The 18,037-nt window shown below is 40.6% G+C and overlaps 7 protein-coding genes across 8 annotated transcripts; 3 read left to right on the top strand and 4 right to left on the bottom strand.

Moving 5' to 3' along the window:
• Window positions 1-1,393: 1,393 nt before the first annotated feature.
• Window positions 1,394-3,158, bottom strand: LOC106410784 (GDSL esterase/lipase At3g26430). The gene is made up of 5 exons (XM_022706229.2): window positions 2,758-3,158; window positions 2,456-2,665; window positions 2,199-2,368; window positions 1,851-2,121; window positions 1,394-1,774 (listed from the first exon to the last, which is right to left on the bottom strand). The coding sequence occupies exons 1-5, from the start codon at window positions 2,990-2,992 to the stop codon at window positions 1,518-1,520; spliced, it is 1,143 nt and encodes a 380-aa protein (XP_022561950.1). The 5' UTR covers window positions 2,993-3,158; the 3' UTR covers window positions 1,394-1,517.
• Window positions 3,159-3,820: 662 nt separating this feature from the next.
• LOC106410785 (glycine-rich RNA-binding protein RZ1A-like) lies at window positions 3,821-5,456 on the bottom strand. 2 transcript variants are annotated; one of them, XM_048762060.1, is made up of 5 exons: window positions 5,332-5,414; window positions 5,120-5,190; window positions 4,870-4,996; window positions 4,176-4,779; window positions 3,821-4,088 (listed from the first exon to the last, which is right to left on the bottom strand). In XM_048762060.1, the coding sequence occupies exons 3-4, from the start codon at window positions 4,978-4,980 to the stop codon at window positions 4,192-4,194; spliced, it is 699 nt and encodes a 232-aa protein (XP_048618017.1). In that variant the 5' UTR covers window positions 4,981-4,996; window positions 5,120-5,190; window positions 5,332-5,414; the 3' UTR covers window positions 3,821-4,088; window positions 4,176-4,191. The 2 variants fall into 2 exon arrangements, with proteins under 2 accessions (XP_048618017.1, XP_013706845.2); XM_013851391.3 differs by lacking the exon at window positions 5,120-5,190 and having other exon boundaries at window positions 5,332-5,456.
• Window positions 5,457-5,565: 109 nt separating this feature from the next.
• Window positions 5,566-7,594, top strand: LOC106410617 (tRNA (guanine(10)-N2)-methyltransferase homolog). Its single transcript, XM_013851160.3, has 6 exons — window positions 5,566-5,826; window positions 5,899-6,110; window positions 6,193-6,510; window positions 6,584-6,658; window positions 6,742-6,816; window positions 6,902-7,594. The coding sequence occupies exons 1-6, from the start codon at window positions 5,637-5,639 to the stop codon at window positions 7,454-7,456; spliced, it is 1,425 nt and encodes a 474-aa protein (XP_013706614.2). The 5' UTR covers window positions 5,566-5,636; the 3' UTR covers window positions 7,457-7,594.
• Window positions 7,533-10,497, bottom strand: LOC106410616 (eukaryotic translation initiation factor 4B1). Its single transcript, XM_013851158.3, is given in 4 exon segments — window positions 7,533-7,849; window positions 7,944-8,344; window positions 8,346-8,373; window positions 9,067-10,497. Coding segments are annotated over 4 exon segments (1,623 nt in total). The 5' UTR covers window positions 10,236-10,497; the 3' UTR covers window positions 7,533-7,824.
• A 1,337-nt stretch (window positions 10,498-11,834) lies between these two features.
• On the bottom strand, window positions 11,835-15,098 carry BNAC07G23540D (protein PECTIC ARABINOGALACTAN SYNTHESIS-RELATED). Its single transcript, XM_013852309.3, has 11 exons — window positions 14,533-15,098; window positions 14,363-14,413; window positions 14,205-14,295; window positions 13,995-14,071; window positions 13,818-13,906; window positions 13,527-13,646; window positions 13,243-13,359; window positions 12,999-13,142; window positions 12,781-12,904; window positions 12,509-12,700; window positions 11,835-12,426 (listed from the first exon to the last, which is right to left on the bottom strand). Exons 1-11 carry the CDS (start codon window positions 14,830-14,832, stop codon window positions 12,067-12,069), a joined length of 1,665 nt encoding a protein of 554 aa, XP_013707763.1. The 5' UTR covers window positions 14,833-15,098; the 3' UTR covers window positions 11,835-12,066.
• Window positions 15,099-15,177: 79 nt separating this feature from the next.
• Window positions 15,178-15,971, top strand: LOC106408990. The gene is made up of 2 exons (XM_013849682.3): window positions 15,178-15,557; window positions 15,703-15,971. The coding sequence occupies exons 1-2, from the start codon at window positions 15,265-15,267 to the stop codon at window positions 15,710-15,712; spliced, it is 303 nt and encodes a 100-aa protein (XP_013705136.2). The 5' UTR covers window positions 15,178-15,264; the 3' UTR covers window positions 15,713-15,971.
• Window positions 15,972-16,114: 143 nt separating this feature from the next.
• LOC106409430 (NDR1/HIN1-like protein 13) lies at window positions 16,115-17,649 on the top strand. The gene has a single exon (XM_013850068.3). The coding sequence runs from the start codon at window positions 16,458-16,460 to the stop codon at window positions 17,538-17,540; it is 1,083 nt and encodes a 360-aa protein (XP_013705522.2). The 5' UTR covers window positions 16,115-16,457; the 3' UTR covers window positions 17,541-17,649.
• The last annotated feature ends 388 nt before the right edge of the window (window positions 17,650-18,037 follow it).

The following is an 18,037-nucleotide window of genomic DNA, read 5'->3' as shown; positions in this document are numbered from 1 at the left end:
CTTAAACTTTTTATCTTTCTTTATCGTGTTTTATTTTAAATGACTATTTATGTTTAAAAAATTAAACTTTATTTTTTAATGAATTAAATTGGTATAACTCTGATAAATTAATTTTATTATGTGGTTAATATTTTTAATAAAAATAATTATATACTTTTAATAAAGATTTATATTTTTCAATGAAAAAATCAATTTTTTTATAAATGCTTAAATTATATTAAGAAAAGAAAAAAAAATAATTAAGAATGGTTGAAAAAAAATTATTTGAACTTGGACTCAATGGCCCAAAGGAAAAAAATGTGAGAATTTGATCTGATTTCTTAATCGGCCCAAATGGCCCAGAGAGATCTGATGTGGACAGTGGGCTGGATCCGAAAAAATGGCCCAATATAGATGTGTTATTAATATTACTTGATTGCCCTTAATGAAATATGCAATGTTAGTAAAGAAAGGGTATGCTAAGGTAAAAAGGACAATAGAATCCTGCTTTAATAGTATAGATATATAGTTGCCATTTCATTTTCGTGAGCTGATTTCGCAAAGGACAAAACTTAGGTTCACTCCCTAGGGTGAACCTTTAAATTCACCCCACCCTTTAGGACCAATCAAAGTGACACATAGATTATTAATTAAAAAATATTAAATTAAATAAAAAATAGTTACAAAAAATAAAAACGCTAATTTTAACGACGCCAACGCTTCCAGCTAAACCCTAAACCCTAAATCTTAAATTCTAAACCATATACCCTAAATTCTAAACTCAAATCCAAACCCCTAAACCCAAACCTATACCCTAAACCCTAATCCTAGACCTTAAACCCAAATTATATACCCTAAACCCAAAAACTAGACTATAAACCTAAACTCTATACGCTAAACCCAAGTCGTAGACCCTAAACCCAAACCGTAAATCTTAAACCCAAATTATATACCCTAAACCCAAAACCTTAACCATAAGTCCAAACGGTAAATCCTAAACCCAAACCGTAAATCCTAAACCCAAAATCTATACCCTAAACCCAAATCCTAGACCTAAAACCCAAACGGTAAACCCTAAACCCAAACTCCAAACTCCAAACTTAGATACTATAGGCTTTGGGTTAAGGTTTACAGTTTGGGTTTAGGGTCTAAGACTTGGGTTTAGGGTATAGGATTTAGGTTTATAGTCTATTTTTTGGGTTTAATGTATATAATTTAGATTTAGGGTCTAGGATTAGGGTTTAAGGGTTTGAATTTGAGTTTAGAATTTAGGGTATAGGGTTTAGAATTTAGAATTTAGGGTTTAGGATTTCGCTGGAAGCGTTAACGTCGTTAAAATTAGCGTTTTTATTTTTTGTAGCTATTTTTTATTTAATTTAATATTTTTTAATTAATAATCTATTTGTCACTTTGATTGGTTTTAAAGGGTGGGTTGAATTTAAAGGTTCACACTAAGTTTTGTTCTTTAGCAAATGGTACATACAAGCAAATTTATCTGTCCCCATTTTCAAAGGGCACTTTAGCCATCTGATTGATATCTATCTTGTACAGGCAAACTTGAGAGGAATAGAAGGATCTGAAAACACTCCGCTGTTTATCTGCTGAAAGATCCAACGGTTTGCAGTTCCAGTGAAATGCACGCCGTCCCAGTTTATTCTAACCGCCACGTCGTCACAAGACTTAGCAAGCACAGTCTCTTTCCCTTTCACCATATATTTAACTCCACATTTGATGAGTTTGTTGAAGTTGTACTTCCCACCATGTCCACAACAAGCAACCAGAGGATCTTTAAAACCTAAAACATAGGAAATAAACCATTAGAACCGGTCTAAACCGAGTCTTAGAGTCGTCACCTACGGTTTTGTACGTACCAAGTTTCTTGGCTTGAGTGATGAGAGTAAGCTTGATAGAGTAGACATCAACATAAGTGATTGAAGCTTTAGACAGCTCTTTTCTTAACCCAACCACTCTCTTTTTGAGCTCTGAGTTGTAATACCGAGCAATCTCGTTGCGCGGAATTGCACAACCGTGCTTATCAATCTGAGATGCCGGTACGGACCACCGGTCCAAAACATAAGGTAAACAACCAATTGGAGCTGTGTTATGTATCCAAAATCTTCTTCCTCCACTCTTATACACCTTCTACAAGAACGAAAGACAGTTAATTCAGTTAAACAAAGTTAATGTATCTAGTGAACAGAGACTATCATTTCCCTTACACGAATGGCATTAGACAGCTGATCGAGAACATCTGGAATGTAAGCCTTGATCTGATCTGTTGTCATGTTGAGTTTTAATCCAGTAGTGAGATCGTTCTGACCAATGTCGAATGTGTACAATGCTTGAGAAAAATACTCTTTCCTCGGAAGTAAATGCCCGAACACGCCACCTATGTTTCAACTCAAAGACAAAGAAACTCGAATTTATAAAACATTCTGATATGACTTGGGAGCTTAAAGGTCCGAGCTTTGAGTACCTCGGTTGCGAATGAGTTGTGATCGAGTGACGAAGTCTGAGAACTGAACCAACTGAACGTCGAGAGAGATTGGGCTCGCACCGCTCTGAGAAATGGTGGTGTTCGGTGGCCGGACGGTGGATCCAGCGGTGGCGAAGTTCGCACCATGGCTGAAGTTTGAGCCGATGGAGTCTAGGAAAGCGTTTAGGTATGGCAAGCCTAACTCCTCCGCTGATATCAACAAGTGGGTTGTGAGAAATTTCAGCAAAAGATTCGAACTTTATCACCGAAGATAAAAGAATGTGTGGTAAGTAAGCAAGCACCTATGAAGTCAACGATGAGTCGACCATCTGAGAACCGACCGGAAGGTGAGTGGAAGTAGGTTTGGCCATTCGGGTAAGGGGCTTGTCCGAAGGCGGCAGAGAGACCTCCTGTGTCGGAATTAGAGTCGCCGAAGTTGAAGATCGCCGGGAAACTACAGGTAGGAGAACAGAGTCGAGGATGTACGAGAAATGATGCTAATACGACAAACGTTATCAAGAACAGTTGAGTTTGCATTTTGTGTTTTCTGTTTTTTGTTTCGTCTTTGCTTCTTCAGGTTAAAAAGCGCTCACTTGGCTACGTTGATAAGAGCCAAAAGAGGGAGCAAAGGTACTATTCTATTTAATGTTCAGTACGCTAATCCCGGCAGAACTCATGTGGCCGGCCTATTAAGTCTTTGTTTATACTAAAATGGTTGAATCACAAGAGCATCTAAATTATGTATGCATACAAATTACTAAAGTGGAATCAAAGCACGTACTAAATAAGGGTGCCAGATAGATAATTAAGAGTGGGACGGGACACGAGCAAAGAGACGAAGCGGACGGGACGCAGAGGCACGAAGTGAAGTAGTCAACCCACAACGAATAGATAAGATGTCCATATACTAGACGAGCCAGCAACGATCATGGCTCTATTGGAGACACGAAGAGAAGTGGAGAACCCACAAAGAATAAAGAGGTGCCCATTAACTAGACGAGCCAGCAACGACCTTGAGCTACAGCCTACAGGAACTTCTTTACTCCGAAGAAAATATTGGATTTTACTCGAACCATGAAACTATCTGTAATTGCACAAGGATCATTCTCTTTCTTTTTTCCCTGAAAAGTGACACAGACTATTCGTTGCTCATGAAGGAATGTGTTTTGAGTTCCACTAGCCAAGTATCAGCAACGTGTATAGTTTCCCAATTCCATCACAAATTTTGGCTAAACACAAGTATCACAGATATCCTGCATCATTTACCATAATCAATAAACGATATACCACCCAAATATAACAACATTTGAATTTTACCAAACGTGGACAATTGATTTCTGTAGAGATCAATCGCATACCTGAGGCTTTTGCAAATTTGTCGTTCATTAAGCATAAAGAGCACATCTTAAATTGTCTCAAACCAACACAAGGTTCCCATACGGACCAAACATATCAAAAGGAGAGCAGCACTTTTAAGAACATAGTCGACTCTTTGAGTTTTTATGGGCCAAAACAGAGACACATCTTCTTTCTTGAGCTATCCAACAAATACATTGACGAACAGACCATCCAGCGTAACTTTAACTTCGAACTTGACAAGAGAGCCGAAAGCAGAAACCTTCCACTTCTTTCACTGCGAAATAAGATGTGCAGAATCTTCAATTCAATGATAACTATAATGCTATGAAAGAGAAAGTTGAATAACCTAAAGCATGCATACCCTTTGGAGTAGAATTTTAGTGAAACCCTCCAGCTCTGGGGCGATCGTATGGAGCACGACTGTGCCTCTCTCCTCCAGGACCTCCACGGCTGCCACCATCCCTGCTACGACCTCCAGAGCGATCGCCATTGCGATCAGGTCCATAGCGATCCCTACCACCATCCCTACCATACCTATCTTCCTTTGCACCATACCTGTCATCCTTTGCACTGTACCTATCGTCCTTTGAGCTGTACCTATCGTCCTTCGCACCGTACCTATCATCCCTCGAGCTGTACCTTCCCCCACCACCTCTACCGGATTCATCAGGACACTCCCTTGCAAAATGTCCAGGCTTGCCACATTTAAAGCAATCTCCACCACCTGAACCTCGCCCACCAGAGGGACGGCTACGGTCACGGTCATACCCACGGTCACGGCTGCGGTCACCCTCATGATCCCTGCCTGACCCACCCTGAAGCGGCTGAGCTTTATCAACAGTTATAGTCCGCCCATCCAAATCCATCCCATTCATCGCTGCAATAGCTTCATCCATAGCTTTCTTCTCATCAAAAGTGATGAACCCAAAACCACGGGAACGTCCAGAGAACTTGTCAAGAACCACCTGATATCACATATTAGGTTATTATCTCTCATGAGTTCTCAGGTACCAATGCACATAGTCAATAATACAAGAGATCGAAAGATACATTACCTTGGCCTCAAGGAGGTGACCATACTTCTCAAAGGCATCTCTGAGGCCACGATCAGACGTTGACCACGCAAGGCCACCAATGAAGCAGCGGTACTCTACCTCTTCTGACATCTTCTTCTACAACACACTGCCAAATTTTTGTATGAAGAAAAATAAATACGACTCCCAAAAGATCCAGTAAGCAGCATCGTAGTGAAGGGAGAGCTAAACAAAGAAACTTAGAACAGCGAGGAGACAATGATTCACGAACCGAATCTGATCTTGTTCTCTACCATTATAGCAAAACATCAGGATATATTTGAAGCTGATTTCAATTGAAACCTATTATCAAAGAGCATATCTAAACAGTGTGATTGTACGACAAGGCTTGAGCAAACCATAGAAAACTCGAATCACAATAGGAAACAAAGTCATACAGTCGAATCAATACAAACAAAGTTAGGAAGAACCAATAAATCCTACCAGAGAGAGCGGAGAAGATGAGATCTGATCGTGATTCGCGACGTAAACCCTAATTTTCTGACAAGATGAGAAGCAGGCTTTAAAACACACACATGAAGCAAAAGTCTTATCGTCTTATTCGCTATCTCGCGGGGTTAATTTCGTCATCTCCTCTAAGTGTATATTGGGCCGTCTGCATTAATGGGCTTATAATGGGCCTTTAAAGAGGGTTCTACGAGAGGTTTTAGTCGCCGTCGACGCCTTTCTCCGTCTTCGTCTCCTTCTTCGCAGCTCTCTTAGGGTTTCGGATTTGGGGGAAAAAAGCAATGTGGTTTCTATGTGTCTTCTACCACAGGCTACTAGACTTCAGAAAGCCAGAGGTGGAAGCTTTAGCCGAACTCTTCGGAGAGGATGAGTCTATCCAGTGGCGTCTTCCCGAGCATCACCATAACGATACTCCATTCCACTTCGTCCATCTTTCTTCCGAAGAAATCGCACAGAACATCGCCAAGAGAAGTATGATTCTTTCCTTCTCACCTTTCTTCCCTTTGTTTTGCTGTTTCTCAAACAAAAATGGTGTTAGTGTAGGCATTTTGGTGAAGGGAATGTATGAGCTTTGGGGTGAAGGAACTTGCTACGAAGAGCTTAAAGACTCCATCCAAAGCTTCCCTGATTCTCGCAAGCTCCCGTTCCTCACTTCTGATTCCACCTTTAGGATCTCTGTTGAAACTTTCGGAAAGGCTCTGACTTTCGATGAGCAGAAGGAGAGAATCCATTCACTTACTTATATCCCCTTCGAGGTCTAATTTGCCTTCTTGTTTGATTCTCTTATGGTGTTTTTGTTTCTTTATAGTGAACGTTTTGGTGTTTTGATTATTGCAGGGGAAGGTTAACTTGAAGAACCCAGATCACAACTTTTTCCTCATGGAAATGGATGAATCTGAAGAGAGCAATGGACTTCCACCTATTGTTCAGAGAAGAATCTTTTTTGGGAGGGAGGTTGGTTTTGCTGACAGGAAGCTTTTGCCGACTTTTCAGCTGAAGTCTCGTACTTACCTTGGCCCAACTGCTATGGACGCTGAGATGGCCTTCTTGATGGCTAATCAAGCTAAAGCGTCTTCTGGGAAACTTGTGTATGACCCTTTTGTTGGTACAGGGAGCATTCTTGTTTCTGCTGCACGTTTTGGCGCAATGACAATGGTTTGTTACCTCCCTTAGTTTCTTGATACCCCCGTACTTGGATCTGGAACTGATAGAAGGGTTATTGTTTTAGGGTGCAGATATTGATATCAGAGTAGTTCGTGATGGACGTGGTCCTGACTGTAATGTTTGGAGCAATTTCAAGCAGGTTGGTGCTGTAACTTCTCCCTGTTATGTCTCTTTCTTTCATTTTGATATCTCGGATTCTTACATCTACTATGGCGTATGCAGTATGGACTACCTGCGCCAGTTGCTTTGCTTAGAATGGATAATAACGTTCCTCCTTGGCGTTCCGGGCTTAAGGAGGTAATATACTCTTATTTTTTCACTATCTTCTCTGGGATTTTGAGTTGAGATCGCCAGTTTATGTCTTCTGTGTTCATTTGTCCAGATCTTTGATGCGATTATTTGCGATCCACCTTACGGAGTTCGTGCTGGTGGACGCAAATCCGGTGGCAGGAAAATCCTTAGAGGGACAGTGGATCCTTACACTGTTCCTGAAGACAAAAGAACAGGCCACATTCCGTCCACCGGTGCATATAGTCTAGTGGAGTGTGTTCATGATCTGCTTCACCTTGCTGCAAGAATGCTGGTGATGAAAGGCAGGCTTGTCTTTTTCTTCCCGGTTCTGAGAGATGAGAGTGGCAGTGAGGTTAAGTTTCCCGAGCACCCGTGTTTCAAGTTGGTTGCTGTCTCTGAACAGATCTTGAGCTCGAGATACAGTCGTGTTCTGCTAACCATGGTGAAAGTAGAGCCATATAGTGAAGAGATTGAAGAAGCTGCTCGTTTAATGCATTTAGAGTTTAGAGAGAATCATCTCAAGTGGTTAGAGGAAGGTAATATCCATTCCTCTGTGTTTAAACCTTCTACTGATTCTTCCCAGATTCAAACGGAGTCCAAAACCTTTAAAGATCCTAAACCTAAGTATAGAGGGAAGTATGTGTAACAGAACAGCGTAAGCATTGAGTTTTGTGTTCTTTCTGTTGTATTTTGTTTGATTTAAGGTTGAACGTTGTTCTGACTTTGTTGTGAAGATGTGTTTCCCATTTTCCAATACAAATCAACTTTTGAGTTTGCTGGCAAACAAACATGTCTTTAAAAAGTAAAACAAAAAAGACATTCTCTTGAGACACGTCTTCGCTTACAAGAAGACCAAAACAAAACAAGGCTCTGATTCCGAAGATGAACCAACAAAAAGGAACAAAGATTGGAGTGTTTACTTCAAGGAGATGATAAATTTTTATTACTACAAATTAACGCCTGACAGGGACCCCTGTCAGAACATCTAACATTTGTCTGGTCTTCGTTTCCTTCTTACCATCCTTCCCTAGACGACGGCCTGTCAGAACCAGAGATTTCAGAAATTAGTATAATACTGATACCTGAAAGAAGATGAGCCTAAATGCAAACATCTTTGTACAAAATATACAAACCTGTTGCTGAAGAATCCACGCTCTTTGCTTCCTTGGAAGTTTCTTCTCTGATCATCGGCAGGTCTTACCCAGGCATCAACTGCGCCACGAGATCTAGGTCTCTCTGTGGACTCAAAACTTCTGGATTCATCGATTGATCCAGAACGGGAATGTGTTCTTTCCGAGTAAGAACCGGTTCTGCCTGCACCAGACCGGGGTCTCTCAACTGGTTTCTGCCTGAACCTGACTTTGTCGTCCAGCTCACGGGTTAGTATTTCCAGAGCTTTCTCTTTGCCACGTAGAGTTTCTGGTAAATCATGGTGATTATTATTATTAGTGCCAGGTTCTTGATCAGATTGCTTGATCTCTGGAGCAATGGATTCCTTCTCGAGTTTTTTCCTTAGTTCTTCAATCTCTTCCTTTTAACATCTTCTCTTCTTCTGTTTCAGGCCTGGAAAAAAATTGGTTTTCACAAAACAGAGATCAATAGCCGATTCGCATCAAGCTAAAAAGGAAAGGCATCAAGCTAAAAAGGAAAGGCATCACAGAGTTCTATAACATCAGGATCACACAAGAAGCATCTCAAAACTTTCATATAGGCACAGACAATAGCATGCATAAACCTAGGGAAAATTCAGTTCAGATAACAACGAAGAGAAAGAAGCGTAAGTTATCTAACAGGTTTTGGAACTCTAATCAGTTCACAAAAAGGCTGAATAAAATTGAAATTATCAAACAGAATTCTCCATCGAATAAACATCGAAGTTCATATTTTTGGCAAGATCTGGAACTCATAGACACCTAATAACATGTTAACAAAACAAAACCATAAAGACTCTATAACGGAAGTACACACAAACCCTTCAAACAAAAGCCACTGAAGATCTGAAACCTAAAGCAGAAATGGCAAATTATTCATGTTCACTGTTCCATATCTTTTTATGTACAAAGATCCAACTACATAACGATGGACTTGTGACTTAATAAATCAAGCAGTTAAATGTTACTTCAGAATTTGTAATTTTGTCATTTAAGCATTGGTCAAGTAGAAAATCAATATTCAGATAACTGCAGCAAGCAACATAGAAATGAAACAGATCCAAAACCCTCGGCAAAATATAAAAAAGTACAGATGAACAAGAACCTGTCAACTCTGCGATGCTCAAGTTCCATATCCATCTTGCGCCAATCTTTCCCTCGTTCCTCCAGCAACACTTCTCGAGGCTTCGCATCCCCAAAAGGATTCACCTTTGGTCTCGGTTTCACCACATTATTCAACCCCAAAGTCTCAGACCTGTTAGACTGAGCACTAGAAGGTCTGCTCGACTGTGCGCTCGTAGGCCTGCTCGTTTGAGAACCTCCTTTCTTAGCCTCAATCTCCGAGTCAAGCTTCTTCCAGTCCAAACCTTTCTCCGCCAAAACCTCCTCCCTTGGCCTAGCTGCCCCAAACGGGCTCGGCTTACTCGTCTTAGCACCAGCTGGTGGAGTCTCACTCGCTCCTCCTGAGTCAACTTTTCGTGGCTCCAAAACCAAACGACGACGTTCCTCCTGAACACCACCAACGGCTACTCCTCTAGGCCAACGGTCAGGTTCACGTCCTGAATCACCGTAACCGGACCCAAATGTAGATGATCTAACCGGAGCTTGTCTTTTCCCTGCAGCCCAGTTATCAGTTTCGTCAGCTTTGGAGAATCCACCACCGCCATAACTGCCACCACCTCCACCACCGCCGTTAAAACTACCACCGCCACCGCCTCCGAGGCCACCATAACGACTACCCTGACGCCCTTGATCAAAAGGAATCGACTTTTTCCCTTTCCCCCAATCATCAACCTCATCAGCTCTCGAAGACTGCGGAAACTCCGAAACCCTAGGCGAACCTCCTCTCCTATCATCATCAAACCCACCACCATACGGTCTCCTTCCACCACCACCGCCCCAAGAGCCTTCGGAATCATTCCGATCTCTCCCCATCCCACCAGAACGACCTCCGTAAGAAGAGAACCCACCGCCCAACCGTCCAGGCTGCATCTCGTCCTCCGAGCGTTGCCTAGGACCAGTAGGCAGCTGAAGAATCTCTTGCTGCGTCAACCCAACGGAGTTTCTACCTGCAGGCGCCGCGTAAGCACCAAACTCAGAGAGAGTCATCTTCTTCTTCTTCTTAGACTTAACATTGCTCGCTGCCTCCTTCAAGCTAGGAAAACTCTGCACATCCGCCGCGGTTGCCGAAGCTTCCGCCGCCTGCTCTTCATCTGCCTTCTCCGCTTCGTCCGCCCACGCCCCGATTCCAATCCCTCCCCAAGGCTTCGACATATCTGAATTTTTTTCTCAGATCTGAAAAGTTGCTTTGCTTGTGTGAAACAGAGAGATCTAATTCGCGAAATTCAAATCGAAAAAGTGGGAATTAAGATCTAGGGTTTCGATGAAAGCTTTGATCTACAGAAGAAACCGTTCGGGAGATTATTCCTTTTGCGTGAAGATGAAAACTTAATTTTCAATCGTAAAGAAAATGGGATTTATTCCTCCTTTGCATGCTTCTCAACGAAGGAGAGATGGATGGGAAATCGAGAGTCACGCGTTGGAAAAGCGCGTGAGGAAGACGCACCACTTAAAAACGAGAGCTTGAAGGAAGTTACGGCTTGAGTGTGTGGTCACGCTACGTTTTAAAGTAAGTGACGGTTGACTGTACGAAATGAACGGTCAAGAATGTATCATCTATTAACCAACTTTTTAAAAATTGTAATGACATAATTATTACGGCCAATTAGTTAGGTGATTAATTAGGCATGTGGCTATGATTTTTTATATTCAGACATAAATCTATTGTTTTTTCTTTTTCTTCTTCTGAAATCTAAATAAGTATTACATTAAAAGCACTCTGTTACTTAGAGTAATACTGAAAGTTGTTACTCTCTCCGTTTCAGAATAGATGATGTTTTAGAAGGTTTTTGTTGTTTTATAATAGATGATGTTCTGATATATTTATATTATTTTTAATTTTATTGAAAATGTATAGCAAATTAGATATTTCAGTCATTTATGTAATTGGTTGAATGATTTTTAAATTATATTTTTAAAACTAATTTTTAGAAAAAAATAAATTTTTTAATCTTTATGCATTGAAGTAAAACATGATGTATTGTGAAACGGAAGAAGTATTTTTTAAGGAAAAAAGTCCAAATAAACAAAAGTTATAATCATTACCTAAATAATTGATATTGTATGTTGCTTTCTGATTATTATTATGAGCAGTGTTATTGAAGCATAGAGTATTATATAATAGAATGAACTCTATTTTCATTAGGCTAAAGATGAAACATCACTATATGATGAGAAGGGACATTAAATCGATACTGTATCGCTATATCATTAGGAATTTATGTTGATCTGACAGTAATGCATGGCTACAGTGGAGAAAGAACAGACCATGATCCATGAGATTCGACTTGAATCGATACTGAATCTTTTGTTGGTCCGAAATCTTTGCCTCTCCATAGCTCGTGGCTCTTACACGAGGCTCCATCAAGATTCTTATTGTTCTAAAAAGCCTTGGCAATGTGTTTTTTATCTTGGCTGATATTGTTGTCTCTTTTTTCCCGTGGCAATTCAAGAATTAGGAACATCATCGGAGTTAGTTTCGGCTGCATAAGAAAGATTAGTAACAATCAACAGATATGATCCATCAATATACTATACTTTTCCATGATAATTAGTCTGGGTCTTTCTATGGATCTACAATACCTAATTTAAAAAAAAAAAAAAATTAGAAGAAAGGGGATCTCGTGGGTCTCCCAACGAATGTGTTGAGTTCTCATTTGGGAGAGAGACCAATGTGTTCCCTTGTTCTTCTGCAAAGTCATCTTCTTTCATATTTGTAATCTCAAATCGAAGTTTCAAACAAACGTTTAAACATGTCTCAAAGCTCAAAGTATCTTTGTATTTTTTTTCTTCACTAGCAACTTTACATAATATCAAAAATCATTACAAAGATAAGGCTTTAAAGGGTTAAAAATAAGGGAAAAAGAAAAAAAAACAAACTACCAAATCTCTAGTCTCTTGCTCCTCGGACAAATCCAGACCAAACTCATCTCCTCTTCATTTTATCTTAAAGCCAATCAGCTCACAATGCAAAACAAAAGCATCATCAAGCCTTACACATACATGGAGTGAGAGGATTCTCCCAAAGATCGTAGTTAGGGAAAGTTTCTTCAGGCAAACCGGTCCGTGTTTGATGGGTTACAACTACATCTTCCACAAACGTTGCCCATCCCATGTAAGGATCCCCAAATGATTTCGACATTAACCCTTTATCTGGTTTGATTGATTTCTGGCGATGACCCATGTATCTCCTTGCTCCGATGATCAGTTTTGCAAAGTTTCCACCGTGCGTCATCACAAACACATCTGACTTCAAACACACCAAGAAATCTAGAGCAGCCAGGCTTGTTACGTGCTTTCTAAAGCTTGCTAGTTCCTCTTTGCCTGCTAAATCCTCCTTTGTTACCTGGTTTTAAAAGGAAGATTGTGTGAGAGAGAGAGACTAAGCTTCCTGACTAATGGTGATAGATTGGGTTCGGTGTTCTTACCAAATTTGGGAACATGTTTCTTAGTGGAGCCATACGGTTTTGGCCACCATAGACTTGACCAGATGCTACATAGATTTGTGTTTCTTTTGGATAACCCATTGCACGTAGGATCACAGCAACTTCTCCTGGCTCAAGAGGGCATCGTCCTTCTTTGCGCTTCTGCAAGGCGAGCTGCCAGAGATGGGAACCATTCTGCAATACATGTCAAACAAATTAGCTAAGCCAGCGCTTGAGGCACCAAATACAAGTTATCAAACACTTTAAAAGGTCACCTTGAAGCGCCGAGGCCATTCCTTTTGTCTGTATTCTGCCATTCTAGCTTTCTCTTCCCTTGTTCCCACAAAATCACAAAACGATAAACCAACCATGCCTTTCTCGAATCTAAGATGAAGAGCCCTTCAAAACAGAGAAAAGATATGGTCTTGAGTCAAAAAGATGCTTTCAAGTCTCAAGTTAAAAAACAAAGTTCTTGATGTCTGATATCTCATACATATAGGGATTTGGATTTCCAGTACGGTTTCTCATTCTTGAAACAAGTGAATCAGCCATCTGCTCTATCTCTGGGAGAAATTTGAGGGCGTGATAGTTTACACGGCAGCGTAACCTGTTGATTTCTTGAGGTACATTGTCGTACCTGAAAATTTTACAGCACCACAAGGATAATATCATCCATCTGTGTAGACAAAAAATTTCCAAAAGTCTGAGACCTTAACTAGAGGATATAGATTATATACCCAAGTCGATCTACAAAAGGCTTCAAGGCCATTATTTTCTTCTCCTTTATTCGTGGCAAAACATTGTCTATATAGAACTGGGCTGCCGCATATTTGGGAATGTTTTTGACTGTTCTTCTGCAGGAGACAAGTAAGAAACTCGGTCAAAGTCTTATCTAATTTCAAAAAGTATTGATCCACTTTAAACCAGATATACACAAAAGGAGGACCAGATGACGCCATAAACCTATAAGCTCACTTTTGAAACCTTCAAACAAATAAATAAAGAGTTGAAAAAAGCAAACCTTATACTAGAGAATAACTCTGCTTTGTCAGTGAACCAGTCAGGTATATCTCTAACGATTCGGACATCATCCTTCAAGTAATCAATAAAATGATCCACATCAAAAATGTCTTCAAATTTCCTGCAGTTGAAAGTTCACATATTCAGTTAGCCTTAAAAGAAAATAAAAGAGAGTAGCTGACTCCTTATTCCTTGTGCTCAAATAGTCGTAACTAGAATACAAAGTAGCACCAGTGAGTAGAAACTCAGAAAAATAATGCAAGAGGAGAAATAAATATCTGAGTAAGCTTACGTTTGGTCTTTCCAAATTTGATCCTGCTTCAGTACTGGTAGAATCAGAGTTGCATTCATTATCTTGGCAACAGCTACAGCATTACAGATCTAGAGGAAAAAAAAAACATTTGCATATTGATCCAAGACAAAGCAGCGGAAAAAGGAAAAGTAGAAAAAAAACATGGAAGATACGTACAGCAATACGCTGCTGATTCAAACCACCCTCGGCATGAATGAAAACATATCCATTTGTTTCATTCTCAGGAAGAAGATCTGAAAAATAAAGTTAAATGACATTTGCTAATAAGCTGACATCAAACAAACGGTTCTCAAAACTTTCACAAAAAGACATATCTGGAGAAGAAAAAAGCCAAAGCCAATGGAGATCCCTTCTAGTTCTTAATACCTGAGACTCCACCAATCCGCCGCTCAGCACAAGGCTTCCAAGAAGTAGTTGCAGACAAAGGATTCTCCCAGGGAGAAGGTGACTCTTTTACCTACAAAAGGAAACAAATACTCTCTTACGCCTTTGACAAAATACACACCAAAGTTTGATACACTTACATGAGGACAGTTCAGCACAATCCCATCTTTCTTACACAAGTACGGTGCATTCTGCAGACAATCAACATAGAAAAAAAAATATTCACAATCCCAAATCGATTCAACAGTTTGAACATATATCAAAAAGCACGGAAGATCTCGATCCCGTAGATCGAAAGAAAAAGACTTACCAAGTGATTAACGATCCCGTAAACAGAGATCAAGCTCGCAACGGCGAGAATCAATATCAACAGAAGCGAAATCTTATTCTTCTGAGGAGAAACCCTAAGATCGTCGCCGAGGAAAGGAAACAGAGAGTGAAACCCAGATACCGACCAGATCGGACGGTGACGTGGGCGCCCGTCTTCGTCGTCTCCGCCGTTGGGTGAGTGATCGTGCACGTGGGGAGAAGACGAGTCCTCGTCTCCGACGCGCAGCGGAGAGGAAGAAGATCGGCTCCCGGCGGAGCTCGAGTGCCGCAACTCCGCCATTGCTCGCCGAGGGCTAAAAGTCGCCAGCTTTACTTATCGATTCCTTCTCTCTAAATCTCAATCTCAGTGGATAGCTAACAGTTTCTTCAGTTTACTGTTGGAGACGATGCAATGGTGAGGAAGAAGAAGCTTGGAGAGACTCTCAAAAACACTTGTTTGTTGTTCACTTCATAGTCAACACTCTCTAATTCAGGCAGAGGGTTAGTTTATTAAATATTTATAAACACATCCCCACAGTTTATTATAATTACGTAACTATCCCTTAGTTCTCTTATTTGTCTCATTTCCTCTATTTACAAAACAGATCCCTATAATTTAATATAACAACATAACCACCCCTAAAGTCTCTGATTTGTCTCATTTCGTCAATCGCTAAGCCCTTTCTTTAACCTAGTCGTCATTCATTCTCCAATCATCACTCTCTCGGGGAAGATGAACACGATAGCGAAGCGGGTTACGGGACTAGTGACTCGGTCGAGTCAGAGCCAGCTGCAGCAGGAGAGAGGGATAAGGGTGAAGGTGTTCTCAGGGGATCTGGACAAGGCGCTGACGATTCTGCAGAGGAAGATGCAGTCGAGCGGGATGGAGAGGCTGATCAAAGCGCAGCAGACGCATCACATAAAGAACTCGGAGAAGAAGGTTCTCGCTAGGAAGAATCTTGAACGCAAGATCAAATCCATTGACTTTGCTCGCAAACTCCAGTCCATCCTCATCAAGAAAGTCAGGTATAATACTCACGCTTGCTCTCTCCAGAACATACACTGTAGGAATCTTCGCTTAGAACATTGTTGCAGAATAAGCTGTGTGGCTATAATAGGATTCAACAGATTTGTAATGTGTAACGGTTTCTCTCATGTTCTTTCTTTGCAGAGGTTTATGAGACCTGAGCCGAAACGACGGTGTTGCTATAACCATTCATCATCTTTCTTTACATTACATTTTCGGGGAATGAATCTTGATCAGTGCTAGTATCTGTGTGATATATCAACAGTTGTGATCCAGATTTTTTTTTCATTTTCATTTTTTTTATGAATGAACTCATTTTGGAATTGGTATAATCCTGGATTACTGTTAGTTGTTTACTCTATGAATAATGCTTTTCTATAATCAACTTCAGATTCATGAAGTACGTTTACTCTCTCGAAGTTTGTTTATGAGATCTGTCATGTGCCCCTTGTAATGACTGCGAGCCTCTCTACAATTGTATTGTTTTTTTCTGTTCCAGTCATTATTTAGGCAACAACATCTCCTTTTATAAAGTTGTCAACCATTTCTCTCCTGGATAAAAAAAAATTGGCTGAGTAATGTACAATGAACTTATAAAGCTAGAAAGAAAGAGAGACTGTTTGATAGATTATCTTTCTTTTTGTTTACTTCAAAGGACAAAGAATCTACAAAAAGATTACTTGCTTCGATGTATTACTTTCAATTATTTATGTCTTGTGTGAGATTATCTCACACAACAAGAATCCTTACTTGAACTTGTCACCAAGTTATCCTCCTCTTCCTCTCTATCCCTCATTTAGAACTTGGGTAACAGTTGAAATCTCCCTCTTTCAGTCCTTTCATCTTAGCTCTTCCTAACTCAAATCTTCTTTTGATGCTTTCTTAGCTTCTTCCTCTAAATGTCTCACCATCATCACTATGAAACCAACCCTCATTTCGCGCGCCTTCCATCTCAGAATCAACACCTCAAAGGTGGTGGTGCCTCTACCTCACAAACACCCCCGCATCAAACCTCAAAATCTCACCCCAAAACTGCACCAGGAATCCAAATCAAGCCTCGTGATCGCCATGGTAAACGACCAGTCCACGAACCTCCTCATGCCGTGATACCTGTACCACTAAGACCAGAAGAGAGACTACCACCACGGGAAACTCCAAACTCTTCCAAAATACCAGTACTATCAAGCCCCGAAGAGAAACGACCACCACGGATCAATCCAAACTCTGATAAAAGACCGCTACTATTAAGCCCTGAAGGTCATCAACGATCTCCACCACCACAACAACCACAAGCACCACGCGGTTATGCAACATCATTACCTCCAATAGCCAAACCAACTCCATGGAGAAACGCTCCAACACCATCACCGCATCGCCGTGGTGGCCACCGGACGCCACCGCCTTCAAGAGACCAAACAAACACAGCCACATGGTCAGCCGCATTCTGCTGTGCCCTTTTCTGGATCATTCTTATCCTCAGCGGTCTAGTCGTCCTAATCGTCTACCTAGTGTACCGTCCACGCTCTCCTCACATCGACATCTCAGCCGCTAACTTAAACGCCGCTTATCTCGACATGGGGTTTCTTCTAAACGGAGACCTAACCATGTTAGCAAACTTCACAAACCCAAACAAGAAAAGCAGTGTAGAGTTCAGCTCTTTGACTTTCGAGCTTTACTACTACAACACTCTTATAGCGTCTCAATACGTTCAGCCTTTTAAGGTTCCTAAGAAAATGTCCATGTTTGCGAACGTTCATCTCGTGAGCAGTCAGGTTCAGCTCGAGCCAACGCAGAGCCGGGAGCTGCAGCGTCAGATTGAAACCGGTCCGGTTTTGTTGAACGTGAGAGGAACGTTTCATGCACGTTCGAACTTAGGGGCGTTGTTTAGGTACTCGTATTGGTTACATACTCATTGCAGCTTTTCTTTGAATAGTCCTCCTTCAGGAGCTATGCGCGCTAGAAGATGCAGTACCAAACGCTAACGTATTGCTATTTTCTTTTGCTCTATTTTTTTCAGACACATTCGGAAAATAATTGATTTTCTGTACTCATTGATAACTCTTATCAGATTTGTTTAAATATTTGATTTTATGTGCGTTACTAATTTTTACGAAGTACAGAGTTAATGTTCTAAACTTAAGAAGCCTCTATTAAGACTTTTTTTAAAACTCTATTAATGTTTCAAGAAAGAGATGAATAGTACCAAATATTTTGCTTGTAATTTTAAAGGTTTTTAGTGATTTAAACACCCAAACTATTTTTAGATCGAACGAAAACCCCCCCAACTAAAATTTTATGTTTTTAAACCCTCAACTAAAATTCCGTTATTGTATTGACCCTTCCCTTCCGTTAACAGTTTTGTCCAAAGTAAATGGAAAACGTTAAATTGAAACGTTGAGTTTCATTAAAAGACAAAAACGACATGTAGTTACTCAAAAACAACACGACTTTTATCTAAAACAACATGCAGTTTGTTGAT

The sequence above is a fragment of the Brassica napus genome, chromosome C7 (genome assembly GCF_020379485.1).
Source record: "Brassica napus cultivar Da-Ae chromosome C7, Da-Ae, whole genome shotgun sequence".
Taxonomy (NCBI): domain Eukaryota; kingdom Viridiplantae; phylum Streptophyta; class Magnoliopsida; order Brassicales; family Brassicaceae; genus Brassica; species Brassica napus.
The sequence above is the reverse complement of the archived record's forward strand: the minus strand, read 5'-3'. Positions and strand labels throughout refer to the sequence as shown.

Excerpts from the sequence above, each read along its gene's own strand:
- LOC106410784 (XM_022706229.2), bottom strand. The coding sequence starts at position 2,992 with ATGCAAACTCAACTGTTCTTGATAACGTTTGTCGTATTAGCATCATTT. Across the intron at positions 2,369-2,455 it reads ACAACTCATTCGCAACCGAG|GTGGCGTGTTCGGGCATTTA; the intron begins GTACTCAAAGCT and ends GTTGAAACATAG. Across the intron at positions 1,775-1,850 it reads CACTCAAGCCAAGAAACTTG|GTTTTAAAGATCCTCTGGTT; the intron begins GTACGTACAAAA and ends CCTATGTTTTAG.
- LOC106410785 (XM_013851391.3), bottom strand. The coding sequence starts at position 4,980 with ATGTCAGAAGAGGTAGAGTACCGCTGCTTCATTGGTGGCCTTGCGTGG. Across the intron at positions 4,780-4,869 it reads GTCACCTCCTTGAGGCCAAG|GTGGTTCTTGACAAGTTCTC; the intron begins GTAATGTATCTT and ends ATGTGATATCAG.
- LOC106410617 (XM_013851160.3), top strand. The coding sequence starts at position 5,637 with ATGTGGTTTCTATGTGTCTTCTACCACAGGCTACTAGACTTCAGAAAG. Across the intron at positions 6,511-6,583 it reads GTTTTGGCGCAATGACAATG|GGTGCAGATATTGATATCAG; the intron begins GTTTGTTACCTC and ends TTATTGTTTTAG. Across the intron at positions 6,659-6,741 it reads TTTGGAGCAATTTCAAGCAG|TATGGACTACCTGCGCCAGT; the intron begins GTTGGTGCTGTA and ends TGGCGTATGCAG.
- BNAC07G23540D (XM_013852309.3), bottom strand. The coding sequence starts at position 14,832 with ATGGCGGAGTTGCGGCACTCGAGCTCCGCCGGGAGCCGATCTTCTTCC. Across the intron at positions 13,647-13,817 it reads CAAATTTGGAAAGACCAAAC|GAAATTTGAAGACATTTTTG; the intron begins GTAAGCTTACTC and ends TTTCAACTGCAG. Across the intron at positions 12,427-12,508 it reads GAAACATGTTCCCAAATTTG|GTAACAAAGGAGGATTTAGC; the intron begins GTAAGAACACCG and ends TTTTAAAACCAG.
- LOC106408990 (XM_013849682.3), top strand. The coding sequence starts at position 15,265 with ATGAACACGATAGCGAAGCGGGTTACGGGACTAGTGACTCGGTCGAGT.
- LOC106409430 (XM_013850068.3), top strand. The coding sequence starts at position 16,458 with ATGTCTCACCATCATCACTATGAAACCAACCCTCATTTCGCGCGCCTT.